The sequence below is a fragment of the Ceratotherium simum genome, chromosome 17 (genome assembly GCF_057802395.1).
Source record: "Ceratotherium simum simum isolate JZ-2026a chromosome 17, ASM5780239v1, whole genome shotgun sequence".
In the NCBI taxonomy this organism is placed as follows: Eukaryota; Metazoa; Chordata; class Mammalia; order Perissodactyla; family Rhinocerotidae; genus Ceratotherium; species Ceratotherium simum.
This window is the reverse complement of record NC_141916.1, coordinates 57,625,129-57,640,028: the sequence shown is the minus strand read 5'-3', so window position 1 is coordinate 57,640,028 and position 14,900 is coordinate 57,625,129. Positions and strand designations below refer to the sequence as shown.

The 14,900-nt window shown below is 40.7% G+C and overlaps 1 protein-coding gene across 1 annotated transcript in view; it reads left to right on the top strand.

Annotated features, from left to right (window-relative positions):
* The first annotated feature begins 160 nt into the window (after window positions 1–160).
* TULP3 (TUB like protein 3) overlaps window positions 161–14,900 on the top strand; it is a 69,823-nt gene continuing 55,083 nt past the window's right edge. The window contains exon 1 of the mRNA XM_004438761.3: window positions 161–263. Within this exon, the coding sequence (XP_004438818.2) occupies window positions 223–263 (41 nt within the window). The 5' untranslated portion in view covers window positions 161–222. The remainder of the gene's footprint in view (window positions 264–14,900) is intronic.

Sequence of the window (14,900 nt, the reverse complement as noted above, 5' to 3'; positions counted from 1 at the left end):
CAGGCGCCTCGCCTCCCGGTTCCTCCGCCCCTAGAAACCCTCCCGCAGCGCCGGGCGGCGGCCACAGCCAATGAGACAGGAGCGGCGGCACAAGGGCCAATGGGCGGCGGCGACAGTGCGGGGTGCGTTGCCAGGGGCGGGGCCTGGCTGCCGGCCAGGCTTGCCACCCTAGCAGCGGCGTCCCGGGGTCTGGATGTGGTTGCCTCCCTCTGGGCGGCGGGGATGGAGGCGCCGCGCTGCCGGCTCGGACCCCACGGGGACAGGTCAGAGACGGGTGGTGGCTGGTCTCGTCTCGAGCGGGCGGAGGGCCTGAGACCGCGGCCGTCCTTGCGGGGGCTCTGAAGCGAGAGGGCTCGGTCGGGGGACGAGGCGGGAGGCGAGCAGAGCACCCCTTTTACAGGGGCGCGCTGGGGAGCAGCGGCTCTGCGGCGGCGCCGGGAGTGGGGCCTTCGTGTTCGTGTTCAGGTCCCAGCTTGGGAAACTCGTGGAGCTTTTTACGAGCTCGCTTTGCCCTCTGTGGGCCTCCTCACTCGGAGCGCGTTACCCTGGCCCTCGCACTGCCCAGCGGTGTCATTGCTGAGGTTGCATGAAGTCTCCGGGCTGTTGAAGCGGAAGGTTCTGGGTGATGTTTGATAGTTTGCTTAATGCGGTTGCGTCGGGCAGGCAGTGCTGAATTCTGCAAGAGTCCGAGGGCTGAAAATGCAAAACTAGTCATCTTTTGCTATCTGCTTCTTAGTAACTCGCTCTTATGCGGCGTTGTCTGTCGTATTTGCAGTGGACCATGCCCCTTGTTTGTGCTCCCCTTGCTCTGCCATGCCCCTTTTTTCCTGCCTCCGCCAGAGGGAGGGCCTGGAAAAGAAGATCCGAAATCTCAGCCTGCCAATTTCTTGCTAGCTGGATTAATGAAAAGTTAACGGGGAGCAGTGTGAAATCATTGGCTTAAAACTTTGGCATTGTCTGAGGATTTATTCTATTACCATAGCAAATAAAGATTTAGCATGTAAGGACTTAGTCTGATATTTAGACTAGTCGATGTTTAAACAATTGTAAACCATTTAAAAGCATTGTCAGGAAGGAGGCGTTGGGGTAGAGAACACTCATTTTTCTCTTTCATCAGATTTCATTGACGTAATAGCTGCGCTCTGTGAAATGTGTTCGCTGCTCTTTTTTTTCAAGTGGAGAGAAAAATATGCTACATTTACGAGTACAAATATGAAAATGTTAGGAGGAGGTAAAGTTAAAATTCAGCGTCTGTGTTGAATTCAGATGGTGCTTGTTAAGTTGTGGTCACTCAGTAAATCTTTTTTGTGTGTGTGAGGAGATCAGCCCTGTGCTAACATCTGCCAATCCTCCTCTTTTTTTTTGCTGAGGAAGACTGGCCCTGGGCTAACATCTGTGCCCATCTTCCTCTACTTTATATGGGACGCCACCACAGCATGGCTTGACAAGCAGTGTGTTGGTGTGCGCCTGGGATCCGAACCTGCAAACCCCAGGCCACCACAGCGGAGCGCGAGCACTTAACTGCTTGCGCCACCTGGCTGGCCCAGTAAATCTTAATTGAATGAATTTCAGGGAGTAAATTTCATGGGTACGAGATGTTTGATATGACTCATGATTTTTGAAAAAAAAAAATTGAATTGACTGAAATTGAGACAAGGAGGCAAAATGGTTTTTAATTTATTGGACTTGAAGTTTAAAGGGATAATTTAAAAGTTTTTCTGTCTTTTTTCTTCCCAAAGAAACCAGCTCTTTAATTTTAAATCCAAGGAAAATGTGTGAGTCACGGAATGTTCCTCCTGTGGCAGGTACTGTTAGTGCAGCTTCTAGCACAGTTTAACTCATTCGTTGCTGAGAGAAAGTGGAATAGGTCTTGCTTTTTTGGCTTTAATGGTTTTGATGAAATACATTGATAGAGTTTTTGGTATTAATACCTTTCAATGTGAAAGATAACATCTGACTTCTAAGTTTCTTGTGATTTTTTTCTTCTTTAATTATGTGACTCTTTTACCATGAGGCGGATGTATTTTCAACCAAGTATGGTAGTCCCCTCTTATCCGTGGTTTCTTTTCCCGGGTTTCAGTTATTCGTGGTTACCCATGGTGGGAAAATATTAAATGGAAAATTCCAGAAATAAACAATTTGTAAGTTTTAAATTATAAGCAGTTCTGAGTGATGAAATCTGGAGTGGTCCAGCTCTGTCCCACCTAGCACGTGAATTATCGCTTTGTCCAGGTATCCACTGTGTGTACCTACCGGCCTGTTAGACCGTTAGTTAGGGAAAAATAGTACAAATGGGGTTCGGTACTACCCGTGATTTCAGGCACCCTCTGGGGGTCTTGGAACGTTTCCCCTGTGAATAAGGGGGCACTACTGTAGAAAAATTATTAACAAATAAACTCCAAATGTTTTTCCTATATCTGAAATATTTAGTGGAAATTGGAGATGGAATTTGAGACAGCACTCTTGGGACTTTTGTTGGGGCTAGGCATTTTGTATTATGGGTTCCCTGGAGACGACAGTGGTTTGCTACTCCTACAACTTGAGCTCCCTCTGGCCTTTTGTTCCTGATAGAAAATTGAAGATGTGATGAGAGAGACTTTTCTTTCTCGGTGTGATGAGAGAGACTTTCTCGGTGTGATGTGACCTTGTGACCCAGAGTTGACTAAGAAAGTCCTAGTCTGTGGTTTATCCATATGCCATGATTTCTCTTTAGAAATATGAACAGTAGTAGTGCCTGAAAGTTATGTCTTGGCCAGGCTTGTTATCCTCTCTCATGTTCTCTCTTTTTAAAATGTTTCATCAGATGGACTAATTGTTGGCAAACAGACTTACCCAGTGCTTAAAAATACTTAGATTAACTTATACATGACCTCAGTATGTTTGGCAAATATCGAAAGCTATGGTAAAGGCCTAATAACATCTAGTGTGCGTGTGTTTTCCGAAATGTGAAGGCTACATACAGACCTAGGAAGGAAAGAATAATCCCTGTAATAAATTTCCCTTCTTCCAAGATCCTTCTGTTCCAAGCAGACAGACTCAGATAGTTTTTGGAATAGTTTCATTTCTGGCTTCTCTTATTTCCTGTGGAAACTCCGCTGTTTTCCCTGCATTTGTGCCTGTTGAAAGAAAAAGTTAATGTTTCCTCTCAACCAAGAGGAAAAGTATGCTTGAATTACTCAGAGGAGTTGAAGCTGCGTTGCTTCTCCCTATTTGAGATTTTAGGACTAGGAGGAGCCTTGATAGTTCCCTTAGTTTTTCTGTTCCAGAGTAGTTCCACAGTGGAATTGTTAAGACTTTTTTCAAACTAGAATTTCATGTAGCCTGCTTTTGCTTTATTTCCTCTGGGTCAATTCACTAGGAATAAGCTCTTTGTAACTCTTAAATCTGTTCTGCCTCATCAGACATCTGTACTGTTAGTAAGAACGAAAGCTGCAACGTTTTCCTGGCCGGGTTAAAGCTTGAATCCACTTATGCCTGAGAAAGGACACATTATCCACATCTTGCTCCATGTGCTGTCTTTATTAACTCACTTAATGCTTGGTGTGAGTCTTGATAATGAGGATTGTCATCTCTGTCCCTTTGCTGTAGAACTTCTGTGAAAACATTTGTGATTAGCATTGTGTGATAAGAGTCACCAGAACCTCTGGAAGACCACAGTTCTGAAAAGGATTATAGTAATACTTTCATTGTTTATAAGATGATATTTGCTGTTTTACCACATGGTATTGTGGTAATGGGGAAAACACTGGAAACTTCCACTGGGTCCCTGAGTTCTAGTCCCAGCTTTTTCACTGTCTAGCAGTGTGGTATTGAGTAGCTCATCTACTTCTTTGGCTTCAGTTTTCTCCTCTGGAAAATGAGGAATCTTTGGATTCTTTCAATGATTTATAATGAATTAATAAAATAACTTATGTTTTTAAACTACATATGGCTTAAATTTCAAAAGGTACAATTCAGTGAAAAGTGTCTTCTTTTCTCATTGTTTCCATGTCACCTAGTTTGTTCATTGGTAGGTTTCTTAGGGGGCCTTCCAAAGATATTCTATGTATTAAATAATCTCTTAGGGCCGGCCCCGTGGCTTAGCGGTTAAGTGCGCACGCTCCGCTGCTGGCGGCCCAGGTTCGGATCCCGGGTGCGCACCGATGCACCGCTTCTCCCGCCATGCTGAGGCCATGTCCCGCATGCAGCAACTAGAAGGATGTGCAGCTGTGACATACAACTATCTGCTGGGGCTTTGGGAGGAAAATAAATAAATAAATAAAATCTTTAAATAATCTCTTAGTATTCCTTTCTCACTCTTTTTTTTTAAAGATTTTATTTATTCATTTTTTTACCCCCCAAAGCCCCAGTAGATAGCTGCATATCATAGGTTCACATCCTTCCAGTTGCTGTACGTGGGACTCGGCCTCGGGTTGGACGGAGAGGTGGTGCCTCGGGGCACGCCCGGGATCCGAACCCGGGCCACCAGCATCAGAGCACGCACACTTAACCGCCAAGCCACGGAGCCAGCCCCTTTCTCACTCTTAAAATATGATGATTTTAAGTTTTAGGGTGGAATATCATCTAAACTCTAATATCTATGTTCATCATGGGCAATATGTATTTTTAGAATATGAACTATAGATGCTTCAAGTTTTAATTTTGTTCTGTGATACTTAATGTATAGAAAATAAGACTGTAAGAAGAAAACAAGAGTTATTTTTCAGATAGGCTTCCTGAAAAATAAATCATTGCTATTTAGCTTTGCAGGAAGAAACTTCAGTAAATCTATAGTTTGCTTTTGATTTTAGGTTTTAGAGTGAAACTAATAGAGGATTGACTTGTTTCTCTATTGAAACATAGTGGGATTTTGTTACGGCGATTTGACATGTCGCATAAGCTAGAGGCAAAGTAGAGAGGAGTGTTTTGACTGAGTAAAGTTCATAAGCTGAAAAAGGAAAGATCTGTCAAGGTAAAATGATCAATGATAATGGCTTACGTTGGTGTATCCTTTGCAGAGTTCATAGTGCTTTCACGTACGTGATCTCTTTTGAGCTTCATAACTCAGAAGAAAGCAGAGCTGTTGTCATTATCTTCATTTTATTTTATTTTTATTTTTTTTTGCTGAGGAAGATTCACCCTGAGCTAATGTCTGTGCCAGTCTTCCTCTGTTTTGTATGTGGGACGCCGCCACAGCATGGCCGCCGACGAGTGGTGTAGGTCCATGTCCCGGAACCTAACCCAGGCCGCTGAAGCAGAGTGCACTGAACTTAACCACTAGACCGCCAGGGCTGGCCCCATTATCTTCATTTTATAGATGGGGAAATTAAGGCTCAGAAAGGGTGTGATATACCTAAGGTTACATGACAAGTAAATGATGTCTCCAGAAGTAAAATTTGGGCCTTTGATTTCTAGTCTCCTCTTTTCTTTTTCTCACATATTATCAAAATATCTATTCCAGACATTCTGGATGCCATTTGTGCATATAATGATAACAACTGATACTGATCCATTTTAACTTTTTTTAGGGTGAGCAGTTGAAGAAATCAGACATTTTAGCAAAATACAAATGAGTATTAATTTCAGCCAATGCAAGGGAGTGGAAATATTTATTTCGTATTGTTAGGCAAGAGAATGTACTTTCATCTGTACACAAGAAAGAGAGAGAAATAAGTAACATTCCTGAAGAGAGAAAATGCAACCCCCTTAGGAAGGGAGAATTAGGCAAAAGGTAGAATGAACTTAGATTCTGAGTAATATCCCTTTTTAAATCTATAAAGAATAAATGGATTCTTTAACTTCTGGATCAAATCATACATTTTAAATAACTTTCTGTTTGGTTCACTTAGAAGAATGCTTTTGCTTTTGTTTTGCGGGATGTGCAAAATGAAGAGAGGTTCTCTCTAAAGTAATTTTCCTTGCTGCATTCTTTGGGACCAAATGCATGATCTAATCAGTTGCCAACTTTTCGTTCTCATTCTCTCTCTCTCTCCAAGCAATTCTCCCTTCTTTCTGATTGTCTCTACTAAATGGACCTATTAGGAAATAGATTTTTATTCCCTAGCTTCAATTTAATTAGTTTCAGATTGTGGCAGTCATTCAAGTAGAAGACAGCTGAGCCTAGCATACTAACGTTTCTCCTCAGATGAGGAAGGGTATGTATATTTCAAAGGACTCTTTTCTGGCAGTTCTAATTTGATCTTTATGTGCCTTTTCCCAGAAGCAGTGTTTTGTTCTAGCCAGATGTATTCTTGGATCTCAGTACATGCGAAAATATGGCCTGCTAATATTGACATTTAGAATTTGGATAAGGTGAATCTATTTGTCAATTGGCTTAGAGAAAATTATTTTATTAATAGCTATTGACCCAACTACCTGTCACTGTAATCACTTCGGACACAGTGAAATCTGTTGATTTCTTTTTCACTATAGATACTGCAATCAATTCCTCCCAAGGGCTTCTTCAAAATCCATTCACTGGCTTGGAAATTCTGCTACCTAAAATATCAGATGAACTGGCATTTTGACTGAAAAGATTCTTGGCAGACTTACTGACATACCCTGATAATGAAATTCCGGCCTCTCTGCTGACTATTTGAATACATGTGGTCAGTGGTGCAGTTGAGCATGCTGAGGTAGCTGGGAGTGAGACATCGTGGAATTCCAGCTCTTTCACTGAGCAGCTCTTTTCTGACCTTGAGCAAATAGCTTCAGCTCTGAGTTGCAGATGCCTCTGTAAAATGGGATTGTAGGTTTATTGTGAGAGTTAGATGAGATAATGTGTAAAGTATTTAATGTAGTTTCTGGCACACAGTAGTTTATTCACTAAATGGAACTGTACTGCACCTGGCAATATGACAGTGTGTTAACAATGTTTCAATATCAAAAATTCAAAAATTTGAAGATTTGGGGCCAGCCCCGTGGCTTAGCGGTTAAGTGCGCGCATTCCGCTGCTGGCGGCCTGGGTTTGTATCCCGGGCGTGCACTGACGCACTGCTTCTCCGGCCATGCTGAGGCCGCATCCCACATACAGCAACTAGAAGGATGTGCAGCTATGACATACAACTATCTACTGGGGCTTTGGGGGGAAAAATAAATAAATAAAATTAAAAAAAAAATTTGAAGATTTGTTTAACACAAGGAGAATTCTAGAAATGTCTAGGTTTCCAATATGAGAAAGGCTACAAAGAAGTTTTTAAAAGGTGATAATATCATGGTGAAATTATTAAAGTCTTGTCAACGAAGACAAGATTAAGGTAATAGATTTGTTTGTAGTATTAAAAAAGTTGTAGAGCAAAATTCTTATATAATAGCAGTAGTTGCATTTATTGAGTGCTTACTATGGGCCAAATCTCATTTAATGCTCTCGATAACTTTATGAATTAAGTGTCATTATCCTCATTTTGTAGATGAGGAAACTTGAGGTTCCGTGAGGTTAAGTTGTGTTGGAAACTGCTCTAGCCATGCACCCATGCTTCTCTAAATGGAGAATTTGACCCCTCAGTTTGAGCCAATGTATGCTAAGCCAGGGGTCAGCAAAATTTTTCCGTAAAGATCCAGATGCTAAATATTTTAGGTTTTGTGGGCCATACGGTTTCTGACCCAGCTTCTCAACTTCTCTGTTGTAGGGCAAAAGCAGCTGTAGCTAATACGTAAAGGAATGAGCCATAAATGAGTGATCGTGGCTGTTTCCATGACTTTATTTATAGACACTGAAATTTGAATTTGATGTAACTTTTACATATCACAAAATATTCTTCTGTTTGTTTAACTTCTTAAAAATGAAAAACCATTCTTAGCTCATAGGCGATACAAAAACAGGCAGCAGATTTGGCCCACAGGTCCTAGTCTGTGATCCCTGTGCACCACAAGATAAGAATATTTTTTCCTGGAAGGTCATAGTTATTCATGTTATGAATATTATCATAAGAGAGGAGTGGGGTTTTTATATTAAAATAGAATCAGTTAAAATATTGAGTAGAATGCAAAATTAATTTTCAGGATAAAACTTGGGGTTCTAAAGATGCATTGTTCTGTAGTGGTCTCTTTAGTCTATACCTCCCTCCTTTCTCCCCAGTTTCTTTTTTTTTTTTTTTTTTGTGAGGAAGCTCAGCCCTGTGCTAACATCTGCCAATCCTCCTCTTTTTTTGTTGAGGAAGACTGGCCCTGGGCTAGCATCCGTGCCCATCTTCCTCCACTTTATATGGGACGCCGCCACAGCATGGCTTGCCAGGTGGTGTGTTGGTGCGCGCCCGGGATCCGAACCAGCGGACCCCTGGCTGCGGCAGCGGAGCGCACGCACTTAACCGCTTGCGCCACCAGGCCAGCCACTCCCCAGTTTCATTTGAGCATGAAATCACTCTCTTCGGCTATTACAGGCACTTTGATGGAAATATTGCCTGCACTAACCCACATAAACATCAGTGTGCCAATAATAGATTATTAGGTACAAAATCAGAAGTTAAAGGCTATTTATAAATAAGTCCCTCAGTTGGAGGGGAGTAATGATTGGTGATTGGTTCTATGAAATCACAAAAGTAAAATGTGGGATATGGAAAGTGTTCCTGTTCTGCTATCCTTGTCTCTCTGGTTTACAGCTGCTGTTATAATTACTGATTACATTTATAATTATAAATGTATAATCACTAATACTCTTTTTTTACTCTCAAAAATGTCTAGTTTGGATAAATTTTTTTGACACCCTACCTTTCAGGTAACTGTTGTTAACAGTTTGTGTTTATCTTTCTGGAATTCTTCTATGCCTGTAAACGTCTTTTTTTTCCCCCACTTACAAAAATATGTATAATATTTATATACTGAAATACTACGTACACTGAACCTTATGTTTTAATAGCTGAGATAAAGTTTACATACCAGAAAATTCACCCATTTTAGGAGTGCAGCAGTTCTTAGCATATTTGCCGAGTTTTGCAACTATTACTAAAATCTAATCTTAGAACATTTCCATCACATTCCCTCCATCCCCCCAGCCCCCAAAGAAACCTGCTCAGTTACAGTCATTCCTTTCCCCCTTCCCTCACTCCTGGCCCAAGAAAACCACGAATCTACTTTCTGCCTCTACAGATTTGCCTATTCTGGGCATTTTAAATAAATGGAATCATAAGATGTGGTATTTTGTGACTGGCGTCTTTGATTTAGCAAAATGTTTTTGAGGTTCATTTTTGTTATATGTTGCATATATCAGTACTTCATTGCTTTTTTTTTTGTGAGGAAGATCAGCCCTGAGCTAACATCCATGGCAATCCTCCTCTTTTTGCTGAAGAAGAGTGGCCCTGAGCTAACATCCATGCCCATCTTCCTCCACTTTATGTGGGACGCTGCCACAGCATGGCCTGACAAGCAGTGCGTTGGTGTGCGCCTGGGATCCAAACCCGGGCCGCCAGCAGTGGAGCGTACGCACTTAACCGCTACACCACGGGGCCGGCCCCCGCTTCATTCCTTTTTATTGCTGAATAGTATTCTCTTGTATGGCCATACCACGTTTTGTTTATCCATTCATTAATTGACGGGCATTTGAGTTGTTTCCAGTTTTTGGAATGCTGCTATGAACATGGACATATATTTTCATTTCTCTTGTGTATGTACCCAGGTGGAGTTGTTGGGTCATATGGTAACTCTGTTTTATAATTTGAGAAACCATCAGACTGTCTTCCAAATGCAACATTTTATTGATTGATTGATTGATTGATTGTGAGGACGATCAGCCCTGAGCTAACATCAATGCTAATCCTCCTCTTTTTGCTGAGGAAGACCGGCTCTGAGCTAACATCTATTGCCAGTCCTCCTTTTTCTCCCCAAAGCCCCAGTAGATAGTTGTACATCATAGTTGCACATCCTTCTAGTTGCTGTATGTGGGACGCTGCCTCAGCATGGCCGGAGAAGCGATGTGTAGGTGCATGCCCGGGATCGGAACCCAGGCCACCAGTAGCGGAGCACGCGCACGTAACCACTAAGCCACGGGGCTGGCCCTAAATGCAACATTTTAGATTCCCACTAGCAATGGATGAGGATTTCAGTTACTCTGCATCCTCACCAACACTTGTTAATGTCTCTTTTTAATTATAGCCATCCTAGTGGATGTGATACAGCCTCTCATTGTGCTTTTTTTCTTTTGAAGAAGATCAGCCCTGAGCTAACATTCATGCTAATCCTCCTCTGTTTGCTGAGGAAGACTGGCTCTGAGCTAACATCTATTGCCAATGCTCCTCCTTTTTTTTTTTTTCCCTCAAAGCCCCAGTAGATAGTTGTGTGTCATAGTTGCACATCCTTCTAGTTGCTGTGTGTGGGACGCGGCCTCAGCATGGCCAGAGAAGCTGTGCGTCAGTGCGTGCCCGGGATCTGAACCTGGGCCGCCAGTATCGGAGTGTGCGCACTTAACCGCTAAGCCACGGGGCTGGCCCTCATTGTGCTTTTGATTTGCGTTTCCCTAATGATGAATAATGTTAGCGTTTTTTTATGTGTTATTGGTCATTCCTATATCTTTAGAGAAATGTCTGTTCATTTACTTTGCCCATTTTTTAATTGGGTTATTTGTCTTTTTATTACTTAGTTGTAAGAGTTCTTTATATATTCTGGATACAAGTCCCTATCAGATAAATGATTTACAGATATTACCTTTCAGTCTGTGGATTGTCTTTTCACATTCTTCATAGTGTCATATGAAGTGCAAGCGTTTTTTATTTTGACGTAGTTCAATTTGTTAATGGTTTTTTATCCCTTTTGCTTTTGATGTTGTATCTAAAAAATCATTGCCTTGCCCAAGCTTACAAAAATTTACTCCTATGTTTTCTTCTAAGGGTTTTAAAATTTTAGCTCTTATATTCAGGTCTTTGATCCATTTTGTGTTACTTTTTTTTGTGAGCTGTGAGGTAGGGGTCCAGATTCATCCTTTCAAATGTGGATATCCTGTTACCCTAGAACCATTTGTTGAAAAAACCATTCTGAGTCTATTTTTTAAACTAAAGTGTCATAGACTACTTTATAATTTAGTACTTCTAGATTTACCTTATTCTTTTTAATGACCACAAAGTATTATTTTTCATAAATATATCCTGTTAATTGCTCACCTATTGACAGACATTAATATTCTGTTCAGTTTTTTTCTATTAAAAACAATGGAACAGTAACATGCTTGTTACATGTATCTTTGTATATTTGGCTTAGTATTTTGTAAACTTTGTGTGTTTGGAGATGCAGAGTTTAAATTTTGGTAGAAGTTGCTAAATTTCCCTCCAAGAAGGTTATAAACCTTTTCTTTAACCGATTATGAATGCCCATTTTGAAGTGGAGCAATTATCATTCATTCATTCTTTTTTTTTAATAATTTTATTTATTTATTTCCCCAAAGCCCCAGTAGATAGTTGTATGTCATAGCTGCACATCCTTCTAGTTGCTGTATGTGGGACGCGGCCTCAGCATGGCCGGAGAAGCGGTGCCTCGGTGCGCGCCCGGGATCCGAACCCAGGCCGCCAGCAGCGGAGCTCGTGCATTTAACCGCTAAGCCACAGGGCCGGTCCGTCATTCATTCTTGTTACTCAGTCCTTTGTATGTATATAATGAGTACATGGTAGGCACTTAGTAAATATTTACAGGTGATAAAGATGAGTATAAAACAGAGGGCCTGGGCCGGCCCTGTGGCTTGGTTGTTAAGTGCGCGCGCTGCAATGCTGGTGGCCCGGGTTCGGATCCCGCATTGAGGCACCACTTCTCCGTCCATCCTGAGGCCGAGTCCCACATACAGCAACTAGAAGGATGTGCAGCTATGACATACAACTATCTACTGGGGCTTTGGGGGGAAAAAATAAAATAAATAAAATCTTTAAAAAAAAAAAAAAAGAGGGCCTGTCTGCAATTTGGATCAGAATCAATTTAAGCTGATCAGGTGAGACAAAGGATATAAAGCCAACAAAAGCAAAATTCAACAACTAACAGTAGATTTACACATGAAAGTAGAGACAGTGGTAACCAAGACTATTAACATTCTTATGTTTTTTGTAGATGAAACAATGTATATTGTTTGTTGAGTCCAAGATTTTTGCTGGCACTTATGATAAGGAATTGCCACAAAAATTTTATTGGAAGTATATAATAAAAGAAATTTTGATTGACAGGTGTAAGAGTTCTGGTTAGCAAAATATAATAGAATTGAATGTATAATGGGAAGACGTACTACCTTGGAGGTGCTAAGATTATTAATCATCATTTGGCTCTCAAATGTGGTTTGATAAAAAAATTAGCAATACAGTGAGTTCAAATTTAAGAATGTGTTTAAAAATCACTGCTGCCCGCTTTTCTGATATAGAGTAATCATCTCACACTGACTGTGCCTGGCCAGCAAAACTGAAGGTCTGTTATGTGATGTGACTGATACTACCGTATAGTGTGAGACACTGTCCCAGTTAAGCACATAACTGACAGAGGAAAACAAATGAGAAAACCAAAGAAGAAGAGAGCAGAAGCTTCTGTCATCTCAACAACTGGGTTAGTTGCACCTCTAAGAGATTTACTTTTCTGGTAGTAGACTGTGGTAACGTGTACAGCCAATAGGGTAGGTACTATTTTATTAAATCTGTGAAAGGTTCATCTGAGGTTCAAAACTAAAAAACAGTAAAAATTTTTCTCTTTTTTAAAAAAATGACTTTAGGCTTACAATAACCTCTGTTGAAATTATTTCTCATTATTAGGCAAGGTAGCTGGGTAATCCTTTATCATTTTCTTAATTATTTTCCATAGCCCTCGACTATAAAATGAGGATGATAATATCTTTTACCTATTTTGCAAAGTCAAAGCAAGGGATGATGAATTAGAATATTTCTTTAAGTCATAAGTAAGAGGAATTTTTTCCATGTAACTTTAAAATTCATTTATTTATCAGACATTTATTTCACATCCTCCATGTTTTCAGCGCCATGTACCATTAGTAATGTTGAGTAATGTTAGAAAGTACTGATATTTGCAAGTTTCTTTTGTAATTTTGCTTTTCTTCTGAGTGTTAGAAGTGTTGTCTCTAAAGTCATAAAAGAAATTTCTACGTATGTCACTGAAGAGCTTAGCAGAGACGTTGTTTTGGCAGTTGCTCTGTTGTAGTGAAAACAAGAGAATTGCCAGAGAAGTGCAGTGTGTATCTCCTGACACCACGGCTGTAGCATAACATGCTATAAAAGCCCTGATGTGAGTAAATTTAGCTTCATTATCCATGGCTTGCACTTGAACTAGAGTGTGCGCCTACTCCCATAACAGACACTTCCCTGCTGGAAGTGTCAACTGTCTTCCCAAAACTGAGCAAGTTGCTCCTGAGGGTGTTTTGGGAGTTCATGTTGCTAACTGTGATAATGGCATCAGTTTCGATCTCTAGTTTAAAAATAACAAAATTTAAAGTCATTTTTTTCATTTTAAAATACAACCATTTGGAGCCTTCAAGCATATTTTGAGTGAGCATGTGCAGCAATTAGCAGAGATCAGATGAATGAATGTACTCGTAACTCAGACACTGGGGTGATAAATACCTAACGGAACATTCCTGGCTCCTATATTGACTTCAGCCATTTATAGTTTCAAGTTGTTTTATTCTTAGTCACGTATAATGGGCTAAAAAGTTGACTTTTAATATATTTTTTAAAATGCCTTTACATGGTACAAAATTCAAAAGGATCAAAAGGGTGTATAATGAAAAGTAGGGCTGCTTCCCATCCTCTACCTGTTTAGTTTTCCTTTTCTTCCCTGAAGGCAACACTAATCCAGACTTACTGTGTATCCTTCCACAGATATTCTCTGCATTGCAAGTGAAATATATATACGTGCTTTTTTTCCTCCCACAAATGGTAGTAAATACTACTCCCCAAATTCTGAACCTTGCCTTTTTTTTTTTTTTTAAAGATTTATTTATTTATTTTCCCCCCAAAGCCCCAGTAGATAGTTGTCTGTCATAGCTGCACATCCTTCTAGTTGCTGTATGTGGGACGTGGCCTCAGCATGGCCGGAGAAGTGGTGCCTTGATGTGCGCCCAGGATCTGAACCCGGGCCGCCAGCAGCGGAGCGTGCGCACTTAACCGCTAAGCCACCGGGCTGGCGCTGCCTTTTTCTAATTAATAAAACATCTTGGTAATTGTTCCAAGTCAGTACTTATGTATTGCTGTATTTTATTTATATCAGTGCTTAGTTTTTTTTTTAACACCTGTATGGTGTTCCATTGTGTGGATATAGTATACTTTATTTAACCAGTCCCCTATTGATGAACATTAGAGCATGCTGTCTTTTGCTATTACACACAGTAATAGCTGCAAAGTCATATAATGCTTAATATTTAATACTGAGCAGTTGGCTAAAGTTGGGAAGTAATAAGTTAATAAGGAGCATAAAAACAATAATTCTGTAAATTTGCCTAAAGATGCGTTTCTCTAAGAATGTAAGTTGCATTCATTAGTGATCAGAAATTTTATATTTCATGCCGACATATTTTTTTTTTCGTGAGGAATACCAGCCCTGAGCTAACATCTATTGCCAGTCCTCCTCCTTTTTCCCTTTTTCTCCCCAAAGCCCCAGTAGATAGTTGTAGGTCATAGTTGCACATCCTTCTAGTTGCTGTATGTGGGACGCTGCCTCAGCACGGCCCGACAAGCGGTGTGTTGGTGCGCACCGGGGATCCGAATCCCAGGCTGCCAGCAGCGGATCAGACGGACTTAACTGCTAAGGGGCCGGCCCCTTTGCCGACATATTTTTAATATTTCAAAAACTAATTTTTTTTTAATTGAGGTAACATTGGTTTATAACATAAATTTCAGGTGGTTTATAACATAAATTTCAGGTGTACATCATTATATTTTGATTTCTATGTAGATTACATCATGTTCACCACCCAAAGACTAATTACAGTCCGTCACCATACACATGTGTGAATCACT